The following is a 27,408-nucleotide window of genomic DNA, read 5'->3' on the forward strand; positions in this document are numbered from 1 at the left end:
ATTTGGAATTAGAAATTAAAAAATTAGCAGTAAAATATGACAGCCAATAGATTTGAGAATCATAAAATATTTATGCGGAAATTTCCTTAAAAATTGTTAAACTTAGTTAAATATTCACCAGCTTGAATAATTCACCACAGTTACAACATAAAGCTTCCAAAAGCAACTAAAATAAAGAATATATATATAAATAGATATGTATATATGTATGTATGTACTTTAAATTATATTTTATGAATTGAAATTGTAAGCCATTAAATTGAATTTCAAACATTTAAATTATACAATTTGTCATACATTCATTCAAGCATAAATAACTGGTACATACGTATTTACATGTGTACTATATATATTGATGGACTGATGACAGAAGTATGTATGCATATTATTAAGTAATTTAAGGCCACTTTAATGTCTAAACAAAACAGCATAATACAGATGGCAAAAGTCGTTTTAGCGTCAAAGCCAGTCAGTTTTGTGTATAAGAATGCACATACATATGCATCACTTTGCAAGTACTTAGTGCAAACCTCTCGGTTCGATAGTTATGAATGCATACAATCATACAAAGGTATAAGCTTTAAGTATGTGATATACATATATAAATTGAAGTTATATTTATATACACATATATACATTTGTATATATTCATATTCGCATCAATAAATATACATATTAGTAAATATGGCATATAAGCGCATTTATGTATGTATCTGCGTGGCAAAGCAAATTCAAACAAAACTCACTAAATACGCACCCGCATTTCAACAAATAACCAGATATACGTATATATTTACATGCAAGCGTGCAAATAAATATACCCATTTAAAAGACCACTCCCTAAAAATGCGAACCCACAAAACAACCAATCCAGATCAGTTCAAAAGCGCTTCAGAGCGCTCTCGCAATAGAAATCATCGCCATAATACACACACTCATAAACTCTCTTTTTGACGACCCTTCCCCGCTTTTCCAATTCGAGTCTCACAAAGTTGTGTGCTTGTAGCCGCAAAAGCACTTTGTATCCTTGTAGAAGCTTGCACTGCATATCAAGTCGACAACAGTCGAAGGACCAACCCAGCTCAGCGCATACACAAACATACACACACACACACTTAGTAAGTATGTGTGTACATACAAATTGTATGGGTAAAAACGAGAGTTCGACCCAACTGACTTCGCTGGAGCTCAGCAAAAACTCCAGAAAATGCAACACTTACCCCGAGCAGTCAAGCAGGCAGACAGGCCGCCAGCCAGACATCCGATATAAAGTGTTGAGCGCACAATCCGCTCACGATGTACCGAAAGTCAAACGGGTACGACCAGCATTAAACCGCACCAAACATACAGAATGCCAGGCAGCCAACCTCACGCCCACCAACCCCAAAGCTACCTTGCAAGTTCATAGAAATAAACTAACAATTCTACGTATGTACATATGTTTGTATGTGTGCGTGTGTCAAATGTACCCCTTGTGTGCTATGTGCTGGTGGTTGCTCAATAGATTCAGCAAAGCGTTTGCTTCCATTTTCCACTGGAAGCAACAATTTTCAGCTTGATTTTGAGGGTAGGGCCACCGCGATTATGTCAGCAACTTTATACAAATCTGACAAGAACAGCAATAACAAGAAAGGCAACAATGCCAGCATAAAGTTATCAACTTGGTTTGTATTTCGGTTTTGTATTTGTATTTGTATTTGTTATTGTTATTGCATTCGTTTTACAGTTATTTGTTTGCTGTTGTTGCTGCTGTTGTTTTCATAGCCGTTTTTACCCCTGAATTACCGAGTGCACTTGCAGAGAGCACACCTAACCTAGCCGTCCATCCGTAAAGATGGGCTTGTAGTGCATCAATTCGGTTAGCGTCAGTTCGGTACGAGACGCACCTTTCGACGAGTACTACAAACTGTCTATGCTAGTGTACGCTGTAGCTGCCGATTTTTGAATGTGCTCCGCACTCGCGCTAACGTTTCGCCGTTGTTGAGAGTCTATTTTTACTTGTCCGTTACAGAACGTCGTCGGTGTTTTTGTGTGTCACTTTTTTAAATAAAATAAAAGTTAAATTAAACGTTATATCCGTATGCAATTTCGAATTGTGTATCGGTTGTGCTCCTAATGCCTAGAAACAAGTGCACATTTTATAGCAATTAATATGGATTATGTGTGAAGGTTGCGAACAGCGCACGGTCCTTTTTTAGTGCTGTGCCGTGCCGTTTCGAAATCAACAGGATGGAACTTTTGAAACTTATGATGTTTAAAAGTGACTTTCTGTGTTCCGGTGGAGGGAAATGTGATGATCGTGTACCACCAATCAATTTAAGTCAATTGCCAGAATTTTTATTGTGTAAGTGTAACCGTCGAAGGCATGTGGATTAACAAATGTGTCTATTTTATAATTCAATTAAAGTGAAGCGCAAATGCGTTGACAGCTCTAACGAATTGTGGAGATTTATAAAATTGTGAATGAAATTTTTAAAGAATTTCTTTCAAAATGCCGACGGATACAGTTTCAATATTAAGAAAAATCTTTTAAAGAACATTTGTTTAAAAACTAAACAGCTGAACTCGTTACTGCAAAATAACACACAGTTTTGATTATTCAGCTTAATGTTTATGTATACCTTTATATTCGAAATCATGAGCACATGGAAAATTAGAATATATTTTCGGAATGCGGGGTTCATTTTATAACAATAACACTATACGCCAAAATCGATTTTTTTTTCTGAGTATTAGTCAAAAATTAATTTTTTCAGGGAGATTGAGATACTATATAAGTAAAAAAATTGCATTCTCAGATTTTCGAAATTAGCTTCCAATAATTCAAATAAAAAGTAATTATTTAAGAAAGAGTGTACTCAGCCACGTTGAAATCCTTTCACCGATTTACTAATTTCAACTGTCGTGTACACCGTTATGACAACATCAAATCACAGTAGTTTTCTGAAATAACGAATATTCGTTTTAACGAAAACCGCTTATAACAAACGAGCATATTTTTTACATTGAATAAGACATACAGTATGTCAATAAAGTGTTTTGACAAGAAAAATATATTCTAGAATGAGTTAAAAATCAAATAAAATCGTGATAAAAACACGAAAAAAAAGAAATGTGCAAATTGAAAAAATTAGTACAAGAAAAGTATTGAGTTTGATAGAAAAGCTGCTAAGAGCAGCAAAGAAAAACAATGTCAATTTCTCAAAACTTATTGTATTGATTGACTTCAGGAAGGTGCCATCAAATATAATCTTCGTATTCCAACGAAGCGAACGGCGATTAATCATGTATTACTAATAAAACATATTTAATATTAATATTAAACTGCAATTTAGCTCACTTTTATTGAAAAACATACTTCTAAGTGAGTACTCGAAGTAAGTACTTGACAATTAATGTGTTCCTTATTTTGGAAAACTATTGTACTAGAGGTCGACGAAAATTAATTAAAATTAATTAAATTACAGTTCGTTTCTAAACCTTCTCAAAACTTTTAAATAATTATTTTTACTACAAACTTATATAATTTAATAAGCTCTGAATAATTGCATAATTTCCTATTCCAGTTTCAACTAAAAAATTATTAGAATAAATGTATAATAAATCGGTGGACGAAACTTATGTTTTCTTGTAGCTACTAATTTATGTTAACCCGAATAAACCCACACGTACCATATGACAAAACCACAAATTACACTGTTTTTTTTTTGTCCCGGAAATGTTGTATAATTAATCGTAAAACGACCTCCATTTTCGTGCTCAGGCAAAAGTCTATTACATTTCAGCAAAATCTGAAACGACAAAAGTTCTGTGCAGGAATTCGGGTTAAGATTGAATAAGCTGTTGAAAATAAGCGTTCGAACACCTAGGCGTTTAAGTTCACACACGTATGAAAATTTGGTTCATTTCCTTCTCAATTAAATTACGCATTTACATACATACATAATATGATTAACCAAATCGCAACATTTCACAGACGTCTGCGAATGGAACCGCCATCAACACCTAACAGTGAATAGAGTATACTAGTATAACAGTCACGTGAAATTGAGTTTTTTGAATACCCGACAAGTGATATATAATTAATCACGGGTCCTTCATAATCTTATAACAAGAAACAACAACAACACACCACACGCTTACCGATTTAGTCAACGTTAGATAACTTATTTCGCGATAAATGCTACAGTGGATTTTCTAGAAGCAGAAGAAAATATTTTCTGAGGTTTAAAAAAATGACGACCATGCAGCTAATTGAATGTAAATCTGCCGCTATTCTAATGTGAGGAAAATAATGTTGAGAAAAACAAATAATTTTCAAAAGAATAATCCATTATTAAGATTTTTCAAGAGACCAATTTGTATACAAATTATTTTATAATTAATAACTAATATCGATTCATATGCGTGGTATTTAGAATCAAAAACAAAGTATCTAGTGCTGACCGTCATTTCTTTCTGGGCCATCATTTGCGCCGGCTCACGCAATTCGACCACGACCGTTTTCGTTGCCCGCACTGTTGTGTGTGACCCACTTGTCATCAGCAACAAACATATGCTTCTGAAGTAGATCGATTTTGGTGCGATTCACGGGTGGACCCTTCTAACGAACTTCTTTTTGTATCCACGCTTATTTAAATAGTTTTAAAAGATTTTGTGCGCAATGTTTAGCTCCTGTGCAAACGAAACAGTGCTAACATGGTGGTCCGACTCGACGATTTTAATTATTATATCGATATTTTCGAAAAAAGTTCAAAATTATCAGAACGCAATATGACGAAATTTTCACGTGATTGTCTGTTACACTATCAAGGCCATACAAGGTATTCAAATTTTTAACCGCCTGACTTACGTATTCGCCTTTATCGCAGAAAAACAAAATAAATATAAAATACTAGCAGACCCGGCCACACGTTTTTGTGGCTAAGGTATACATTAAATTAAGTTGGTCCACTCTTGGCTTCGGCGACGATATTGATTACTCGAGGTTGATTTATGTTACGCAGCATGATGACAACTCACACTACTTTTAATTGCAAAGCGAGTGGTGATAGTACAGGAAATTTTAAATAGCTTGGGATAATTGACTATGTAATCCTGGTTTGTAGCTGTGTCAACTCTCTTGGACCGAAATTCTAAATTGTCGCATTAAGATCATCTATATCTTTGTTTTATTACCACCAATATAGGTCATTCAATCAGTCATTTATGGTTATCATATTGAGATTTCATGTCAGGAAAACTTCTCTTTCGAGTCAATGAAGTGACAGAAATCTGTTGGAAATGCTATTAATCCATCGAGGTGTCAACTGCCAACTGCTTCTACAATCGCAATTTGATATTGTTGCAAAAACACTCATATGTTAGTTGTTAATTGGCGATTCTTTATGTGTCGCCACGAATAAAATGATTTTAGGCATGCGATTAGCCCGTCAGTAACAGTAGATCCAGGAATAATTGGAAGAGTCTGGCGTAAATCAACTGCTAACAGTATCCTGGCTCCACCAAAAACGTTCATCGACAATCAAGATCTTTTAAAGGCCTGTGCAGTACCTCCAGCGACTTCTTGAATATTTGGAAAATCTTCGTTAAAGCGCTATTTTTGGCGATTTTGCCGACTGGTGTTTCGTTCATTTGCAATTTAGGGGTAATTTCAAGGCCGAATGTGCCGTTTGTTTGCTTACTAACAGGTGCCAAGTTGCCCCTATTCCCGTTAATCTTGGTGGTGAAAATGAGTGAAATTGGTTCTGGAATAACATCAGCCCTCATATACCATATATGATGATTTTCTATTGGATTTTATGCCGAATATATAGGCCAAATTGTGTGTTATCTTAATAAAATTACATCAATAAATTGCGAGAGTATAAAATGTTCGGTTGGACCGGAACTTAACCTTTCCTTAATTGTTACAAATTGTTTTGGGCTATCGACACAACCTTAAACAATTGAACAATAACAAAAATATTTTAACAAAGCAGCAATGACAACCTTCAAAATATTATTTTTTGTTTGCTCTTTTTTTATTTTTCTTGTCAACTCGAATAAAAGTCTATTATTATTATCTTCCTCGCAATTTTTCCATATTTACTCACATTCTAATCTTTTTCTGGCTTTCCACGAATATTTCAAGACTAAAATTAGCCAGATCGGTTTGGCCGTTCTCGTTTGCGGCACAAAGGAACAGCAATTCATTTTTATACATATTATATTATTATCAAGCGACAATTTTTTTTAATTCCGCACACGACCATTCAGTAGGGAGCCGACCGCGCGAGTGATCTTAACCCCCCTCCCGTACCCCCGTGCCCGAGTGACGCCTACAACACATAGTTAGCCGCCGAGCGGCTTTTCAAAATTTTTAACTTGCGATATCTTTCGAATGGAATGTCAGAATCTAATAATTCAAAAAGTTATATAAAGGTTTTGAAGCGATCTTAAATAATAAATCATTAATTTCGATAAGGATTAATACTAAGGTACAAATAAAGAGCCTTTCAAAGTAGTGGTATTTTAATTAATTTTTTTTATATAAAATCGCTTATTGTGACAAAACTATAATAGTTAGAGATATGATGTCGCGACGTTTTTTGTAGATAATGATAAGTTCTACAAAATTGTAGTACATCACTTTTCATATAATATTATATCTTCAACCGTTTTCGCAGCATTCGCGATTAAAGAAAGTTGTTTGGTATATTTTTTACTTTATCGGAGTTTTGGTAAGGAACCCTATTTTTTTTTTTTTTAACTAAATATAGCCTATGTCACTCAGGGATAGTATAGCTTTCCAACGGTGAAAGAATTTTTCAAATCGGTTCAGTAGTTTCGGAGCCTATTCGAGACAAACAAACAAAAAAACAAACCTCTTCTCTTTCCTCTTTATAATATTAGTATAGATTGCGTGTTTTGTCTTTTTTTTCGGGTGAACAAAAGTGTATCAGTCTATCACAAAACTTTCTGAGACATTTTTTAGTACGAAATCTTATATTTTTACATGGCGTTTTACAATACGAAACAAATATTACAAAAGCCATCAATTGGATAAAATAATGAATTATTTCTATTATAATACCTACCATATTTCAGTCTTTAAATCAACACAACCAGATTAAATTAAACGGCAATAAAACTGGTGGTAAACATCAGAACTAAGGCTTGTACTAAGATGGAAACAAGAATGCCGATGAAAACAAGGAAGTTAGAAATAACCGCAGTAGAACTGATTCTCTTACCGCAGGTTTAATTATGCAAGGGGTCGAAATGGGAACTAATTTAGAAAATCATTTTCTAACCTACGTACGTACCAAATAAAAAACACTCATACATATATTAATAATGCTTTGACAACCATACATTTTTGTATAAAAACCTAATTTTGAGTCAAATCGAGTTATTGATATTTTTAAAGCATTCTTAAATGAAAACAGATATTCATAGGTATGAAGTTTTTATTACTCGGTATTATTTTACACAGTATATATGTATCTACATATGTACTTATTTAGGGCCACCAAAACGTGTATTTTTAAAATTCGCAAGTAAAATGTTTTTAGTATGCATAGGAAAATCTATCTATATATATCTAACTATCTGTATATGTATATATAAATAAAACAGATATTTAATATAAATAAAATATTTAATGGCGAATATTTATATTTTCAGCTACTATACCAAAGTGCGGAGGCTGTCATGAACTTATACTTGATCGTTTTATATTGAAAGTGTTGGAGCGAACGTGGCATGCGAAGTGTTTGCAATGCAGCGAATGTCACACCCAACTAAATGATAAATGCTTTTCGCGGAATGGACAGCTTTTCTGTAAAGAAGACTTTTTTAAGTAAGTTAAGCTACAAAATCATTATTTATATTTTACGATTGTTTCACATTCACGTTTTAGTGAATTTCGACACCGTAAGAACATTCAAAAAAAAATTTTTTTATTTAATATACGTATGGCAAAGAGAAGTGAAGCTGAATTAATCAAATATTTATTATTATTTTCGGAATGATAAATAAAACAAGATATCATTTTATTCACAACTATTAATTCATAATAGTCAAAATTATGTAAAAGCAATTTCAGTATTTTTTTATTTTGCCAAATTTATGAAGGAAACTAATCCTACATATATATCTGATATGAAATTCGCCTGAAAGGCTGAAAGAGTACCAATTCCTATTTAACCTTAAACAAAACGACGAAATAAAACTTTTAGTTTTCCGCAATGGTACCAAATATAATTCCGATAACTACAGAGACATACCTCACGTAGCGCAGAAAGCTCACTCAACTTCTTGTAACTCATGTCGGGTTATAAGAGTTTTAGGCGAAGATGATCGAGGATTTATTATTAGGATAATAGATATATTTATTTATATGTAGCCTTGCCACCTTTAAGCTTCAAACTGATCTTCGGAGTTTCTACTTCAAAACTTCATCCAACTATACTCCCAAAATGGTTAATGTTGAAGCAAAAAGGGGCCTAAGGTTTAATCGAATATTCGAATGGCATTTTTGTTGACTGAATTATAGGAACATCTTAACATCTACGACTGAAGTATCATGATAAAATTATTATTAAAAAAAAAGAACAATTTAACTGTACAAATTAAAAATAAGTAGCACTAATTAAAACTTCTGCCTTTCCAATGTTCGGGCCTACTAGACGATATGGAACAAAGTGTTCCGCATGTGATATGGGAATTCCGCCAACGCAGGTGGTACGAAGAGCGCAAGACAATGTCTACCATTTACAATGTTTTCTGTGTACAATATGCTCTCGAACACTAAACACCGGTGATGAATTTTACCTTATGGAAGATAGAAAACTAATATGTAAACGTGATTATGAGGACGCGAAGGCGAAAGGTGGGTGTGTGTTCAAAAAACTTAGTATAATCGTCACAAACCCAATAAAATATTTCACGGAAATGTAAATAATTTAATAATCCATTGTTGTTGCCTACTCGTAGGACTCTACTTAGATGGCTCATTAGATGGTGATCAACCAAATAAAAGACCTCGTACAACAATTACAGCAAAACAATTAGAAACACTTAAAACAGCTTACAATAATAGCCCTAAGCCTGCACGACATGTACGAGAACAACTATCACAAGATACCGGACTGGACATGCGAGTCGTTCAAGTTTGGTTTCAAAATAGGTAATGTACAGAATTCAAAGCTAAAAGGATATAAAAAAATCTTACTGCATATTATTCACTTGCGTTAGGAGAGCGAAGGAGAAACGACTGAAGAAGGATGCTGGACGAACGCGTTGGAGTCAATATTTTAGATCAATGAAGGGTAACTGTTCTCCGCGTACGGAAAAATTCCTCGACAAGGATGAATTAAAAGTAGACTATGACAGTTTTAGTCACCATGGTAAGTGTTTATTTTCCTACAATTCAAATTCCAAGAATTAAAATTAAAATTAAAGAGACCTAAACAAGACGAAAAAAATATACCCGTAATTAACAAATTAATATTGATTTCGTTTCTTTCTTCATAGATTTAAGTAACGATAGCTACAGTACGGTCAATCTAGGTTTAGATGAAGGTGCTTCACCACATAGCATAAGAGGATCTTATTTGCACGGTAGTTCCAGTCCACCGCAATATCCTACTAGTCGATCACCACCACCTGTGGGGCACAATCACTCATTTGGTTCATATCCTGATAACATCGTTTATACTAATATAGGTAAGTAATGTGAATAAATAAAAAAATATATATATATCAAACAAGCAAGTTTCATAATTCTAATAGACTGGTCTTATCACTGAAGTTTTTAGGGTTATAATGTGAAATAGATTCCACATTTATGTACATATACATATGTATACATAATATACAAACTATATATATATAATATAAGTTCACCAATACCCTCTAGAGAAGGTAAATTGCTTTCTAACAAGTTAAGCGTCAAACCAGTATGTGTATTTGTATGAAAAACGAGCTACACGCCGAACAAAAATACTTTAGCTTGAAACTTGTAGAGTCCTAAATTTCCATCAAGGCCAAAACGCAAGGTGAATAAGAAACTCAATTACTTCCCGTTTACTTAAGGGTTTTAATTTGATTACTTAAAATATGAATTGTTCACCAATTTCTAACCTTCTTCTTCTATGTTGAAGGACAAGAATGTACCCGAACAAGGAACTAAGACTGGGCCTAATGAAAGAGTTTGTAAAGGCTTTTGATAAAACAGGACGGTGCTTTGCACATATAGTTAAGAAAAACGTAAAGCAGGAATATTTGACGGCCAATAAACACGATAACTTATAAAGGACCCTGCATTTGTAACATGCATGAATGAGGTCGAACGGAAAGCTTGGACCTCATTTATTTCTGTTGTTCAAAACTTTTTGGGGAATCGCAAGACTAACAACTACAATCAAGTGGTCAACGAGATGCTCGACAATTGCAGATCCGTTAGGTGAAATATAAACATAAAATTACATAATTTGCATAGTCTCTTGGACCGGTTTTCAGACTTCTGTGAGGAACAAGGTGAAAGGTTTTACTTAGATATTAAGACTATGGAGGACCGCTACCAAGGACATTGGGTCACAAACTTGATGGCAGATTGCTGCCGCTGGAATTAAGAGACCGTACCCAAAACATGCGCTCAAGTTTCACGAAAATGAAGTTGACCAAGTATGCATGAGTGACTGCTATATTTCAAAAATGCATTTCAACTTTATTTTTGTACAAAAAGTACCACCCTTTTTTTTAGTTATATATAATATGACACAAATTTTTTGATATTAATAAAGTGGTGAATTATTGGATTTTCACGAAAATGTAGCATTTCAGAAATGTGTGCTCCTAGGTAAAAGATTTGGGAACAGGTTGTAAAATTTATAAAAATAAAACAGCTAAAAATACCCCGCCACCAAAACCACTGTTGACCAGTGATATTATTCCGTGTAAGTTTCCTAAGTAAGTTTTGTAATTCCTATCTAGAGATTTGATACTGCATACCATTACATAAAGTAACGTTATGTTCTGCGGTTATTTTGGTGCAGTAGCCGGAAATCGGATTTCCTCGACAAACTACCTAAATAGCTAATATCGCATGGCTGACAATGGTAAACCTCTGAATGAATAAATTGAGATTAAACAGCCATTTAGGGAGATTTTACACATGTAGAAGCTTTATTAAATATATATTTACACTCCGTCTGCCAGAAACCCAAATTTGTCATTAAAAATTGGATTTTAAATAAATGTTGAACAACAATATATTCAAATATACACAAAAGTTGAAAACTTAAATGTTTTTGTTTTTAATTTACAGAACACAATACATCATCGAATAATGTGAGCGCGACAAAGGCACATCGAGTACATGGCAGTGCAGTTTCGGATTTGAGCAATGATTCTAGTCCAGAGCAGGGCTATCCAGACTTTCCCCCAAGTCCTGACTCCTGGCTGGGCGACTCAGGGAACACATCGAATCCGAATTCGCAAACACCAGGCGTTCATTACTGATACTCGTACACACGCATATTGCTTAAGTACTTGCAAATGCGCAATTACTCGTACTGGCGCGCCAAACAGCATGATCATCCATACAAATACACACACAAAATCCTATAACATTAAATACTAATTGCTATTCAAATTAATTAAAGTATGCATGCATACTATATAAGTGCATACATACCTATGTATGTGCGTATGTACATATAATTGCATATTCGCACTTTTTACGGCAAACTTTATTCAAATCTTATTTATTTACACAGTATTTTAATTGATTTGTAAATCCTAATATATACATGTAAATGTATATGTAAAACATGTGTATGTATGTATATGTAGATGTTTTTTGTATGTAAGTAATGAAAGAAAATGTAATTGCTCAAAAGCCGTATTTTAATTTAAAATGTATTCGTGTTATTTTTTATGTATTTCTTCATAAGAACTTAAGTGATTTCGATTTGTTTATGAAAAAAGAGAAAAACTTCAAGGAAAATGTGTTACAATTTGTTCGAAACAATAAAAATCAACGTAATAAATAAATGTAAATATTGTATATATATAAGTATAAAATTAGGTATTCGTGTAAAATAGAAAGCATTTAAACATAATGAGAATAGACAAATTATTTATTAAAACATATGCTTTATACAAACTAGTAAATATCATTTACGAGAAAGTGATGTCATGTTTATATCTACATGATTACCTAAAAACTATTTGACACACAACAAAAAATAAAGAAAACTGTTAAGAATAATGCATTTTTCTTTACTCCAATGCCACGAAAAGAAAGGTTTGTCATTTTAGGAGTGTGCAAGTACGTAGGTTAACAACATTGATAATATTTTTGAAAAATAAGTGAATCTAATTAGTTTTTGGCATAAACATTAGTTTATATTCACTATTAGTTTGGGTTAGGAGCATGATCGTTGCGTTTCAGGTCGCATACGGATTCAACTAGGAAGATGTACAGTACCGAACACAAAAAATAACAGTTTCTGCTAAAAACAGAAATGCCTATCGTAACCAATGAAAAATTCAAACACTATATATTATTATTCATTCAGTAAGTTTAAGTTTTAGTAAAAATTAAATCAAAAACATTTCGTTGTAAAAAAATTATTATTAAATGGCATACTGAATCATATTTGGAGAGCACAAATAAAATAATAGATAAATATTAGTAAAACGGCAGGGAATATTCAATACAGTGATCCCCGCTTAAGTGCACCCCGTTTAAGTGCCTTTCCCGCTTAAGTGACAATATTTTGCGCCATCGTTGTGTTTTCTCTAAATTTACATATAAAATTCCCTGCTTAAGAGCGTCCGCTTAAGTGCCTTTCCCACTTAAATGCCTGTGATATTGGTTGGCAAATATCTCCCTTTCGCCTTTTTGTTTTTGAATTTCGCGGCTATGTATAAAGCGCTTCGTTAAAGGCAAATCAACCAGATAAACGTTCCGTGAGATTAATGGTGTTTTGGGGGATGGAACTCTATTACTTCGAACTGCGAAGGAATGGTTTCGACGATTCAGCGGGTGAAAACGACACCACGGATAAGCTAGCCGGCGGAAGACCTGTAACGACGAATACCAATCAAATTATGGAAAACATCGAGTTAGACCGGCATGTGGTATCTCGTGACATCGCCCAGGAGTTAGTTACCAAACCATTTTAAAACATCTGCAGCAGGCTGGATACACAAAAAAGTTTGATGTTGGCGTGCCGCATGATTTGACGCAAAACAAACTTCTGGACCGAATCAACGCCTGCGATATGCTGCTGAAACGGAACGTACTCGACCCATTTTTGAAGCGGATGGTGACTGGAGACGAAAAATGGATCATATACGACAATATCAAACGAAAACGGTTGTGGCCGGTGAATCGTCCCAAACAGTGGCCAAACCGGGATTGACGACCAGGAAATTTTTGCTGTGTGTTTAGAGGGATTGGAAGGGAATCATCCACTATGAGCTGCTCCCATATGGCCTGACGCTGAATTCTACCATCTACTGCGAACAACTGGACCGCTTGAAGCAGGCGATCGACCAGAAGCGTCCAGAATTGGCCAACAGGAAGGGTGTAGTGTTCCACCAGGACTACGCCAGACCACACACTTCGTTGGTAACTCGTCAGAAACTACGAGAGCTCAGATAGGAGGTTTTATCGCAACCACCATATAGCCCGGACATAGCGCCAAGTGATTACCACCTGTTCCTGTCCATGGCGAACGCCCTTGGTGGTGTAAAGTTGAACTCAAAAGAGGCATGTGAAAAGTGGCTGTCCGAGTTCTTCCCAAATAAGGAGTGGGCTTCTACGTGGGGGGTATTATGAAGTTGCCGTCTAGATGGGAACAAATTATCGAACGAAACGGCGCAGAACTAAATCCGATCGCTGTAACACTTTTTATAAAGCAAAAAAATAAAAAATTAAAAATAAATAGCACAAAAGCGGAAGAGGATATTTGCCAACCTAGGCCATAAATACAAAATTGTTTGCAATTTTCCTCTTTAATGCCTCTTAATAGTTTTGACATTGAATGCGCTGAGTATTATCAAAAGGAAAACATATACATATTAAGGTAATGTTTTTGTTCATAGAAATAAATGTGGTTTTCGTTCTGAAAGAAAAAATACTTTATCGAAGTATTTGAGAAAAAATTTGGTAAGTACCAAGCACTTAAGCGAGATTCATTTAAGTGACTTTCCCGCTTAAGTGTCTCAAAAGGCTTGCATGTTAAGAAAGGACACTTAAGCGGGGATTACTGTATTTTGTTGAATAGCCAATGATATTCATCCTCGCTTGGCATCTTTTCAGCATTGAGTACCATGGTTCTTTGATATTTATTAAAAAATTTTCCTGGTTTTTTTTTTCATTCATTATGTTTTTAAACAAATTCTCTATTGAAATTTTGTTCGGAGATTGAGAAACCAGATTAAAATATCTAATTTATTATAAAGAATTCAATTTTATACAAGAGCCGAGATATTGTTTAGGTCATCCTTCATTGTGCAAAAAAGCGCATAACTTCCTAACTTGAATATGCGGACGTAAATAAATCGGTACACCTTTTATTTTAACTCCTACAGAGGATCCACATTGTAACAAATGACGCATTACTATATCATGATTCTTTCATTTCCGTGCTTAGGAGTTTTTGCTTTCGTCTGTCCATATTACGAATTTATTTTACATGCAAGCTGTTCTTCCATAACGGTTATTTAAAACCAGACATCTCACAACTGATCGAACACAAATTTGAACTCCTGTCTTCCACTAATTGCAGCAACTGATTTAAATAGGCCCATTAACGATACAATTCTGATGAAATTATGGTCTGCGCTTGTAGTTTTGCGAGGCCTTCCACTTTTGCAATGTGTTTTTGTGGTAAAAGAGCTTGGTGTACAGTTGTGGAAAACCTTCCAATATGCCTTGCAATTTTGCAAATACTTTGACTTTCACCTTTTTTTTATTTCCCGCTCTTCCGTGAAGCAATGCATCGCCCAACCCATTTTTTCTTTATTTGCATTATTTGTTTTTCTTCATCTATATTAATGCTAACCAATACAAATAAAAACAAGTATGGAAAGGCTAAGTTCGGGTGCGACCGAACATTTTATACCCTCGCAATTTATTGATGTAATTTTATTAAGATAACACACAATTTGACCATATATTCGGCAATAAGTCCAATAGAATAACGAAAATTATCATATATGGTATATGAGGGCTGATGTAGTTCCTAAACCGATTTTACTCAGTTTCCCCATCAAGCTACACTATATCCAAGACTATATGCTCACTTAATTTTGATAAGATATCTCACATATTAACCGATATATGCGGAGTAAAGCCCGCTCATAATTAGGTATATGGGAGCTAGGGGAAGTTCTGATCCGATTTTAATAATTTTTGGAACAGAGACAAACAATTAGAAGAAACAAATTTCCTCTGAATTAAATTAAAATATCTGAAAGATTTGTCGATATTTTCGATATTACCCTTATGTACTGTGAACCGATTTCACCGTGTTGACAGGGTGTCAAAAAAATATTATGTACGGAATTTCAATGAAATCGGTCGAGTAGTACCTAAGATATTTTTTACCCATAAGTGGGCGACGCTAAGCCCATTTTCCATTTTGAGTGCAGCTTTCATCTGCCATTTCTTATGTAAAGTGGTAGACCAGAAGTACACCAAACTCCTACTGTCACTAGATAGAAGAGACTGTAGGAGTTTGGTGGGAATACTCACAGGCCACTGACTGGTAGCGACACATGCCTACAAAATGGGACTAATGGATCGAGATGACTACAGGAAATGTCAGCAGCAAGGTGCAATAGAAACAATGTAGCATCTCCTGTGCACCTGCCCTGCATTGTCAAGGCAATGACTTCGCTACTTGGGGACCTCACAATATATCTAGAAGCCTAGAAGTGAAGCCACACAAACTTTTTAAATTCGCGTTAAGCTCAGGCATCCTAAAGGATGACTACTCCTCGTGGACAACGTGACGGCACTCCATCTGGTATCTCAAAGGAACAAAATGGTTTATGTGTGGCGTATTGGCCTACCAGTATAACCAACCTAACCTATGTAAAATTTAGTGTTTCTGACGTTTTTCGTTAGTGATCTAAAAGAAACGACTGCAGAAAAGTTGGTTTATACAGTTTTTTGGTTTGCAAGATATATATACAAAAAATATATTTGGGGGCTATTTAAAAAAAATTACATCCAAATGTGCACCTCTCTAATGCGATCATTTGTATCAAACTTTCATAAATTTGTTTGTGGCTTAGTTATGACACTTTATGTGTTTTCGGTTTTCGCCATTTTGTGGGCATGGCAGTGGACCGATTTTGCCCATCTTCGAAAGCAACCTCCTCAGGGTGCCAAGGAATATGTGTTCCAAGTTTCATTAAGATATCTTAATTTTACTCAAGCTATCGCTTGCACGGACAGACGGACGGACAGACATCCGGATTTCAACTTCCTGATCCTGATCATTTATTTATATATAACCCCATACCTAACTCTTTTATTTTTGGTTTGTGAACAAAACAATAACACTCTGTGCAACATGTTGCGAGAGTATAATAAATCTGTTCATACTACACCCCAAACAACCGATTTGATCTTATGTTCTTATTTCATTGTCCACCTTCACATGTTTCACATTGACAGTGGGAAAAAGATGTCTTCAAAAAAATATTTTCAATTGAATATTTCTGGGTTAAGTGTTATTATTTTTTTGTCCGACACTGTAAATGCGGGTCCTTTGTGTTGCCAAAGAAAACACTCTTATCCATGAATCAAGACCATATTCACTTGCCGACAAAGCGCTCAAAGGCTTTCACAAATATCTTAAATCGCTCAATATTATATAATTCCAGCCAATTCGCTGGGTTCGCCGAAAGAATGCCCACCCAGATGTTTGGACCTCAGAGTGACGAAAACTGAATATTGGAGAAGAATGTTCTGTGATGAATCCACCTCGCAAACATATTTTTTAAATTAGTTTTTCCAAATTCAATCGATTTCGAGGGTGTCGACAAATGTTTGAATGTTATGTTAATGATAATTAAATTCAAATAATGGATTTTGATTAAGAGACCTTCTAAAAATTATGTGAAGCCAACTCACATTTAACTTTTTAGTGTTAAAACTAGATATTGATGTAGAAAAAATTAGTGAAGAATATATTAGTTTAAAATTTACTGTTTTTCAAATATAACTTTATTATTTCTAATATAACTTATATATACATATATTGAGTTGAAAATGCTTGTCAGTTTCTAGCATTAAAATGAATATAAAAAGTAAAATAGAAAAAAGATTAATTGATTTTCATTTTGTAAAGCATATTTCCTTGAATGTTCACCTTGTAACAACATATCGCCTAAGTGTTATAGACTTATTATGAGAATTTTAAAATTTTAGAAAATGATTGAAATGTTTTTAAATTATTAAGTACAATATACAAAATTTAATTCGAAATATAAAAAATATATGTCTTTTTCAAATATTAGCCTAATTTCAAAATGAAAAAAATGTATTGATGACAAAACGACATAATTATAATATTGTAAGTAAATATTAACTTTGACATAACAAGTTGTCAAATTCTAAAACCTATTGTTTATATTTTCAAAATATGCACCAGCCATTATTTTCATCAGAGTTGGACGTAACATTTTAAGTGTCATATGGCAACCTTTTTCGAACATTTTTATATATTAAATATAAAACCGTAATATAAATTTTGCAACAATTTTGTTTGATTTACTAATATTTGTTGTACAACCAATTAAATTGCAATCCAAAAGCAGATTTCACATTAGCGAATGCCAACAAAAATATGTACATATATACACCCAATACTAATACATATATTTTTACATCTAGAGTTCTGTCGTCGCTATACCCCAATACTTTTTCATGCGATCCTCCTGCTCATCATATTCATCATCTTCCTCGTTGAATGCTGTGCGATCTTGTGTGACTGTGAAATCATATTCCAGATTGTATGGCATCAGGCGTTGTAGCGAACCAAAGTAGGCAGCATTTGGACCACCACTCCACTTCGAACTGAGGCCAACATTTACCGAATTTTGACTTTTCGATTCGAATAGATTATATCTGGATTGTGTTTGGAATGAGCGACAGCTGCCGAAGTGTTTTGACAGAAACGATACTTGTTGTTGATGCTTTTGTTGTTGCTGCTGTTGTTGCCGTTGCTGACGTTTGTCCTGATGTTTGTGTGTAAATGTTGTAAGCGGTTTTTTAATTTCACTATATAGTAATTGAGGCGAACTGTGCGATATAAAACGATTGCCAAAACTTTTTATTAAATTGCTCTCTTTATATTCATTTTTATCCAGCCCGATATTAAGCTCGGCTGGCAACCCACTATTGGGCGTCTTCGTTATCGATTTAGATATTGTATTGAGTTCTTTATCGAAGAGTAGCTGCGTATTTTGTTCCAACATGTATTCCCAACATTTGAATTGTTCCTCTGACAGCACTGAATCGGTTTCATGTAAAATTTCCAATTCATCGTCGTCCTCTTCCAGCACATGTTCGGTCGCAAAGGCATACTCTTCGCCATGTACACCTTTATTGAGATAGTTTTGAGCTTGATCGCTTTGTCCACTTGGTGAGGACCGATCGTTTTTCATTACTGCGCCCATTAAGATCTGACGTGGCGAACAACGCCCAATTAAGCGCTGACTACCGATTGAGTATTTATCATCGCAATTCATATTTTGCGAAATTGGATTATTGCGTACCGTTTGTTTCAGCTCTTTTAGCAGATCATCCACATCGGTGCCGATATATCTAAAACGTACGATTATAACGCTAAGATTCTCATCTGCGCCGAAGCTTTGTGCAATATCTTGCAAGCGTTTAGCAGCTAATACTATATTCTCTTCTCGTCGTATCTCCTGTGTGACGCGTTCGATATCCATAACACGCCAAAGGTTCGCATTGCATATCACTAAGAATTCATCGTCGTTGCTTAAAAACGTTTCGTGTATTGTGGGATCTGTGATAAATGCATTCACCGAGTCTTTACAGCTTTCAGCTTGTGTCAACGCGGCATTATAACTGTCACTTGTCAGACAAATAGTTGATGTTTTACGCACCAGATGCGCCTCTATATTACCAATACTGGCAACGCGTAAAACGAAACGTTTACTTCGCTTTGGTCTCACGTAATCCTTGAAGCCAGTGCTCTCTTTGGCGATGTGACACAGCGCAACATTCATATCACAGCCTCGCTCGCTTGTCAAACGCTGATATACCGACAATAATGTATATTTCATATATTCTTTAGCGGTTTCTTTTACACTACGCTCGTGTAACAAGATTTGTGGTACCAAATTAACCAGCGCCGTTGTGACTGCACCCAAAGTAGTCGATTCGAGCATACCGAATAGACCTTCATCTTCTGCAAAATTACACAGACGTATTTGTTTAACTAATAGTTTCCGACATTTACCAGTCGTCTCGGTAAATCCCGTCGTCCAGGGTTGTCTCAGCATGTTACTATCTTTCATTTCCGCCAATTTGTTTGTTGGCAAACAGGCGCGATTTTTACCAGTTACGTCCACTAAGCTCATTTTCTTCAATGACTGACACATCTGCACTTGGCGCTCGTCGAATTGTAATTGTAGGTTACATGATAAATCCAAGTATTTTATATTTTTTGGCATAATACTCAAGAGATTGACATGATCCAACTGATTATGTGCCAAATCCAAAACTTTCAGATTCACTAGTTTTGAAAGGTTTGGCGTTGTGTGCAGAAGATTCGAATGTGTACGCAAAACTTCTAATTTTGTGAGCACGCAAATATTTTCGGGTAAATGTTGTAGCTTATTCCCCGATAAAACGAGCACTTCTAAATCACACCAGTTTCGTATAACATTTTCAGGTAATTCTCGGATATTATTGTAAGCTGCGTGTAAGATGCGTAACTCTCGTGCAGCCACAATAACGGAGAATATACTCTCGTTAAGATTATTATTCGAGAGATATAACTCTTCCAAGCACCAGCCATCCTTTGTCTCTTGATTACTACCGATCGCACACAGGTTATTGCACGAGATATTCAGTAGCTTCAACGTTTTATGCGTTATGGCAAAGAAGTTGTCTGGTAACTTTTGTAATTTATTGCATTGCAAGTATAAATGTGCGACAGCGCCGAAAATTAATGTTGAAACACTTAAAGTCGTCAGTTGATTGTAGGCCAAGCTGAATGTGTGCATTTTATGGAAACCGTCCGTAGCGAATATATTGTCAATAGTCCAGAGTCGATTGTGTTCGACATATAAACACTCCAAGTTGCTGCAGGCTCCCAACCAATCCGGTAGCTCTTCGAAATCGTTATATGAGATGTCGATATTTACAAGCTGTGATGGCGAAGACAATGCTTTTATTGTAGCGAGATCTGTAAAGGAGAAATATATTTATTATATTTGCAAAATGTTAAATGTCTTTGCCTATTTCCGAAGAAGTCATAAAACAGGATGGTACTTAAAAGATCTTGTGGAAGAGCATAATACAAACAAGTAAGGAAAGGCTAAGTTCGGGTGCAACCGAACATTTTAAACTCTCGCAATTTATTGTTATATTTTTATTAAGATAACACACAATTTGACCCATATATTCGCTGTAAAGTCCGATAGAAAAACGAAAATCATCATATATGGCATATAGGCCTGAGCCGATTAAAATCATTTTCATCACCAACATACATTATAACTAAGATTATATGCTCATTTCACATATTACCCGATTTATAAGCCCATCGTTTTCTTGAAAATCTTATAATTACTTATATGAGAGCTAGGGGAAGTTATGACCTTTTTGACCATTTCTGATACAGAGACACACTATTAGAAGAAAAAGATTTCCTCTGAATTAAATTGAGATATCTGATAGATTTACTTATATTTTCGGTTAAAAATTACCCTTAGGCGCCGAGTTCTTCATGTTCGATATCCGGGTCTTGAAAAATTAAAAAATTATAGTCCGATTTCGACAATTTTTTCACAAGTGATGCCACGGATCATATACAGTATTTGTGTAAACTTTTATTTCGCTATCTTCATTGGTTCCTAATGTATATCTTATAAAGTGAAGGAATCAGATGGAATTCAAAATTGAGTTATATGAGAAAATATTATATACCGAATTTCACTGAAATCTGTCGAGCAGTTCCTGAGATATGGTTTTTGACCCATAAGTGGGCGATGTCACGCCCATTTTCCATTTTGTAAAAAAATCTGAGTGCAGCTTCTTTCTGGTATTTATTCTGTAAAATTTAGTATTTCTGACGTGTTTCGTTAGTGAGTTAACGCACTTTTAGTAATTTTCAACCTAACCTTTGTATGGGAGGTGCCAAGAAACAAGTGTGCCAAGTTTCATCAAGATATCTTAATTTTTACTCAAATTACAGCTTACACAGACGGACAGACAGGCATTCGGATTTTGACTCGCTTCGCCGCCCTGATCACTGTGGTATATATAACCTTATATCTAACTCTTTTAGTTGTGGGTGTTACAAACAACCGTTATGTGAACAAAACTATAATACTCTCTTAGCAACTTTGTTCCGAGAGTATAAATATAATAAAATATTAGGTTACTCCTATTAGTAATGACTAGTATCAGATTCCTTGAATTTTGTATTAATGCGCTAAAAATAAAAATCATAAGTCTTGCAATCCCCATAAAACTATGCAGCGATCTTTCCTCCTCAGTAGTGCTCATATTGATATACAACATTTCATATTTTCCAAACATCTTAGCTATGAGCGATGCTAACCATAGTCCACAAAAGGACTTAATGGACTTATTACCTTTCAATACTTTTAAGATGGACTCTGCAAAGCTTATAGACGAAGAATGCTCGTTACAGCCCCGAGAAATTGTCCAACTTGAACTTAATTAGTTCTAATTTTAAACTAAACCTCGGTAAAAATTTATTAAGATTTACATTTTACTTATGTTTCGGGAGTTATGTCGATATTTCAGTACTCACACCGTAGGAAATAAGTGCATGGTCCTCCATATTGATCATGGCAATACATTTCGTCCGGACGATTTTATTATTTTCAGAATTTGCGGTCGTTCATTTCAGAAAGTTTGTAATTTGATATAAAGAAAAAACATATATTTTAGCAAGCCGTTTTGGAAAAACGTTTAATGACTACTGTAAACAAATGTTTGACAAAAAAATACAAATTCGTAATTGATAAAAAGGTACGTAAACCTAACCTTCAGTCAGTCGATCTAAGAGTAGTCACAAGGCATCGCTCTTTAATTGACTTTACAAAACCAGTAATACTCACTGTTGTGTCTTGCCGTTAAAGTTTTTAAACATTTTCCGTTCATTATCAATTCCTTTAATTTATTATGATTGCATGTGAGGGTCTCCAGTTGCACCAAAGAGCTCAAATCAAGAATATCCATGCCATTATCAGTGATTTCCAATTCTTTTAAAAACTAATAAAATAATAATTCAATTAATTTTAATAAAATGTATAGTTAGGTTATATTATTATATATCCAAAATATCACCAAGATTAGATTAAAGACATTGCACGATAACTAGGACTAGAGAAAGTCACAACCGAGAAGTATTTGCTCATAGAAAAAAGGAAGGAAGAGCTAAATTCGTTACAATGGCTGGGTCTCTCTAAATTTCCATAAAGTAGTCTTTTGCATAGTTACACCTTTTAAAAGCTTTTAGGGTAGTAAGTTGCATCGAGATATCTCAATTTTTACTCTAGTTATCGCTTGCAAGAACAGACGAACGGACAGACAGACATCCAGAATTTAATCACTTTGATATGCATACATATAGAACCCAATATCTAATTCGTTTAGTTTTAGGTGTTACAAACAACCGTTATGTGAACAAAACTATTACAATCTCTTTGCATTATGTTGCGTTTGTCATCAAGCGAAATTTGTTGCAGTTTACCATAAGGGTTGCATTTTATTATTTAACTTGTTCCGAACCGAACCAGTTTGCAGCCCTGGGTTTAATTAAATTATCCAAGTATTGTTACTAAGATTGAAATGTACATACAATGCTCAATGAAGATTTGCCGAATGAATAGACTCTAAAATTTTAAATTATCAAAAAAACTTTAGTATGGTTGTAATTTGTGCTGGCACATTTTCATCATCAAGGACACTGCAATTTCTTCTGAGTTCAATTAAAAAAAAATATTTGCCAAGAAAATGCAACAAACCGTAAAATTACTCAATAACCATAAAAGTTGTTTTCTTATTTTTTGCATCTCGCACTTACATCATAATTTCCAATTAATATATTTCCGCCGAGTTGAGTTTCATCGGAGCCTAATTTATATCCATTTGAATTCGACTCCTTGATATTCGACTGTTCCAGTGTATTTGTTCTTATTTTCAACTTTGATCCCGTCATTTCGATGCAAGCCTTTTGCTTAGCGGATTTAATCATTTTCTTTGAGGCACTTTACTGTTTTCGCAACAACTAAATGGACATGCATCAGCGATTTTCGAAATCACACACACTTTACTTTTTCTTAGTTCTCGAGTATATTTGTTTTTCAAACACAATTTTTAATTAAATGAAAAACGCGTTTATTATTTGCATTAACTATGTATTAAGAAATAATTATTAATAAGTATTATTTATTTATTATTGTTTATATGAATGGAATTTTAAGGTTTCTTGAACCACTTTTGTGCTTCCAGGTCTTTCAGCTGATCGTACTTTACTGAAAATGTCTAGAGGTAAATAGTTACGCATGGAAGAGCACGCACTTGTATACACCTGTCTTGCCAAATTGACTTTGATGAACACTTTGTGGTGGAAATGAGCGTACACGAGCAAAGAAGAATATGCACTGTGAAAAAATAAGACATGTGTTTTAAGACTTTCAGTTTTTTTTCTTCGATTTCGTATGGCATATTTTCACACTTCAGTAGCCCATCAAAAAATCAACCAAATCTATATCACTCGAAAGATATAAATATCTCTACTGAAATTTCGAATTCTAGTTAGTTGTTGTTGTAGTAGCGATTATCTATATCTATCCCTGCCGGAACGGAAAGCATAAGTCTAGTTGTCGTCGAGGTCATCTAACGGGAGGCCCAGGAAATATGCTGTTTGGACGGCTGTTTGAGCAGGGTTCGTTGGGCATGCAAAAAGGTGATAATTGTCATGCGGGAACTCGTTGCATGCAGGACATGTATTTTGTATATCGGCGTTTCAGTCTAGATAAGAAGGAGTTTAACCTGCTACAATATCCAGAATGAAGTTGCGCAAGGCTCAGCCTGGTTTCACGTGGCAACTCGAGCTCTTCGTCTGTTAAAGGTGGTAGTTTGATTCCAAGGATGCCATTCACTGGAAGTTAGTCAAGGAAGGTGTTAATAGCTCAACTGTGAATAGCGTTTATAGCGTGTCTGAAACTGTCTGCGTCCGCGGTCTGGTCGGTGTATTGTTCTAGATCGTCGACGTATTGTAGGAGTGACTACATGGGTGATTTATACGAAAGCACCCTAATAGAAACTACTTGGTAAGCAGTTCATTATGTCCCTTTATAGGCAGCATAGTGGCCTCATTGTGCCAATGTGCTTCGGGTGACATCAAGAGGCATCCAGTGACTGTCCGGAGTGCGGTGTTCTGACACGTCTTCCTGTATATTCCCGCTGCGTGCCGCTGCATCCAAGCGACCATACCTGCGTAATTTATGACCGGCCGGCCGATAGCCTTATAAGTGGCCAGTAACGTTTCTTTATCCTTTCCTCAAGTGCTACCGGCTAGCGACTTGAGGATTTTGTTGCGGCTCTGTACATTAGTGATTATCGTGGTCGTGTGCGGAGTGAAGGAGTGCACACTGTCAAATGTGACACCTAAAATCTTGGGGTTATTCACAGTCGGTATTGATGTACCATCGACGTGAATATTAAGATTTAGTCAGTACTCCTTCGTCCAGTTGGTAAAAAGGGTAGCCGTGGATTTAGTGCTTTCAGAGCTAGAGTGTTTTCGTCCATTCGAAAAACATGAACTAGCCAGCGTAGCCGCTGTCTTTTTATTCGCTGGACTATGTCCATGTCGTCAAATAACACATACAGCTTATCATTCCATCTTCTGCGGTATTCGCCGTTGCCAATATTTAAGGCACCATAAATCTTCCACAAAACCTTTCTCTCGAAAACTCCTAGTGCCGTTTCATCGGATGTTGACATCGTCCACGCTTCTGCACCCTAAAGTAGGACGGGAATGATGAGGGACTTGTGGATGTTATACGAAATTATCTTCAACTTCAAAGTTATGACTGTCAACAGTGACGAGGGAGCCAAGACGCGAATGCGCTGACTGTTTGTTTGATGACAGGAGATATTTCGTCTTATCCTCGTTCATCACCAGACCCATACGCATCGCTTCCTTATCCAGTCTGAAAAAAACTGAAGTAATGGCGCGGTTGTTGCTTCCGATGATATCGATATCATCGGCGTACGCCAGCAGCTGTACGCTCTTATAGAAAATTGTTTCTCTTTTTCGTTTCGTTTTATTTTTTCCAGTATCAGGTTAATGAAGTCACACGATAGTGAGTCACCTTGTCTGAAACCTCGTTTGGTATCGAACGGCTCGGAGAGGTCCTTACACAGCCGTATTAATTTTGCAGGGATACCAAATTCAGACATAGCGGCATAGAGGCAACTCCTTTTCGTGCTGTCGAAAGCAGCCTTAAAATCGACAAAGAGATGATGTGAGTCGATCCTCTTTTCACGGGTCTTTTCCAAGAATTGGTGCATGGTGAATATATGATCAGATGTATATTTTCCAGGTCTAAAGCCACACTGATAAGGTCCAATCAGTTTGTTAATGGTGGGATTTAGTATTTCGATTAGAACCTTATATGCGATGTTAAGGAGGCTTACCCCACGGTAATTGGTGCTGTTGTGGGGTCTCCCGTTTTGTGGATTGGGCAGAGTATACTGAGATTCCAATCGTCGGGCATGCTTTCTTCCGACCATATTCCTCAAAGAAGCTGATGCATGCACCTTATCAGCTCTTCGCCGCCGTATTTGAATAGCTCGGCCGGCAATCCATAGGCCCCCGTTGCCTTGTTGTTCTTGAAACGGGTAAGTGCTTTTCTATTTTTTTCCCGGTCAGGCAATGGAACATCTGTTCCATCATCGTCGATTGAGGAATAGGGTTCGCCATCTCATGGTGTTGTACTTTCACTGCCATTCAGCAGGCTGGAGAAGTGTTCCCTCCACAAATTCTGCATGTTCTGGTCATCAACAACTACATCACCTCTGGGGGTCCTACAGGAGTGTGCTCCGGTTAACATTCCTCTTTCTTTTTTTTTTGTCTGCAAATGCGTCTCGCTTCCGTCTTCAGCTCACGGTATCTTCCCCATCCCGCTCGTGTTGCGGTCGATCGCAACATTGAGAGGTAGGCAGTCTGTTTTCGCTCCACTGCGAGACGACAATCCTCATCATACCAGCTGTTTTTTTGACATTTCCAAAAGCCAATAGTTTCGGTTGCAGCTGTACGTAAGGAGCTTGATATGCCGTCCCACAGTTCCCTTATACCGAGATGCTGAAGAGAGCTCTCAGAGAGCAGGAGTGCAAGTCGAGTAGAAAATCGTTTGGCTGTCGGTTGGGATTACAGCTTCTCGATATCGAACCTTCCTTGTGTTTGTTGGCGTGTGCGTTTTTCTACACAGAGGCGGGTACGTATCTTAGCTGCTACAAGGTAGTGGTTCGAATCAAAAACACTGGAGACATGTCGTCCATCTATCACAACATGATCGATATGGTTGCGAGTGATTCGATCGGGGGACAGCCAAGTAGCTTGATTGATTTTCTTATGCTGGAATCTAATACTACAGACGTCCATATTTCGGGCCCCAGCGAATTGTACCTAATTTCTTTTCTTGCTTTATCAATAGCTTAGTTATAGTCAAAACTATTATACTCGGTGCAACAATTTGCAAGAGTAATGTGTACGAGATATATATATATTCAAAATGTCTATATGTATATACAAAAATGTCTACTCGCGTTATTAATGATTAGAGTATTATTTGTACACATTTTTCCGCTCTAAAGAGTCATCTTCATATTATAATCCTTGTAATCAGCTTTTTTTGTAAGAGAAATTCCTTTAAGGGAGTTTTGAAATGACTGATGTCTGTACACTTGTCCAATTTTGGTGAAATCATCGAATAAATAAACGCTGTAAATACACTGCTGATTTTATTGAAATCTTGCTGATTACCCAGATTGGTTTGGTGAGCGAAATATGGTATTAAATATGCCTCAAACACATATCTTCACTTTTAGAAAACAGATATTCCACTTTAATCACAGACTTCTGTAGTAAGACC

The 27,408-nt window shown here is 35.6% G+C and overlaps 2 protein-coding genes across 4 annotated transcripts in view; one reads left to right on the forward strand and one right to left on the reverse strand.

Annotated features, from left to right (window-relative positions):
• Window positions 1-11,595, forward strand: part of LOC105217427 (LIM/homeobox protein Lhx3) — a 59,160-nt gene extending 47,565 nt beyond the window's left edge. Inside the window, exons 1-7 of one of the 3 annotated variants that reach the window (XM_011192417.3) lie at window positions 1,705-2,344; window positions 7,669-7,843; window positions 8,673-8,875; window positions 8,980-9,172; window positions 9,241-9,392; window positions 9,520-9,711; window positions 11,315-11,595. In XM_011192417.3, coding sequence (XP_011190719.1) covers window positions 2,230-2,344; window positions 7,669-7,843; window positions 8,673-8,875; window positions 8,980-9,172; window positions 9,241-9,392; window positions 9,520-9,711; window positions 11,315-11,508 — 1,224 coding nt within the window. In that variant the 5' untranslated portion in view covers window positions 1,705-2,229 and the 3' untranslated portion in view covers window positions 11,509-11,595. Of the gene's footprint in view, window positions 1-1,704; window positions 2,345-7,668; window positions 7,844-8,663; window positions 8,876-8,979; window positions 9,173-9,240; window positions 9,393-9,519; window positions 9,712-11,314 lie in introns of those variants that run through there. The other 2 variants (XM_011192413.3, XM_011192415.3) reach the window with 2 other exon arrangements.
• Window positions 11,596-17,294: 5,699 nt separating this feature from the next.
• On the reverse strand, window positions 17,295-27,406 carry LOC105217461 (protein phosphatase PHLPP-like protein). The gene is made up of 3 exons (XM_011192473.3): window positions 23,331-27,406; window positions 22,363-22,516; window positions 17,295-20,456 (listed from the first exon to the last, which is right to left on the reverse strand). Exons 1-3 carry the CDS (start codon window positions 23,499-23,501, stop codon window positions 17,905-17,907), a joined length of 2,877 nt encoding a protein of 958 aa, XP_011190775.3. The 5' UTR covers window positions 23,502-27,406; the 3' UTR covers window positions 17,295-17,904.
• Window positions 27,407-27,408: the final 2 nt, after the last annotated feature.

Source organism: Zeugodacus cucurbitae, chromosome 3 (genome assembly GCF_028554725.1).
Source record: "Zeugodacus cucurbitae isolate PBARC_wt_2022May chromosome 3, idZeuCucr1.2, whole genome shotgun sequence".
Taxonomy (NCBI): Eukaryota; Metazoa; Arthropoda; class Insecta; order Diptera; family Tephritidae; genus Zeugodacus; species Zeugodacus cucurbitae.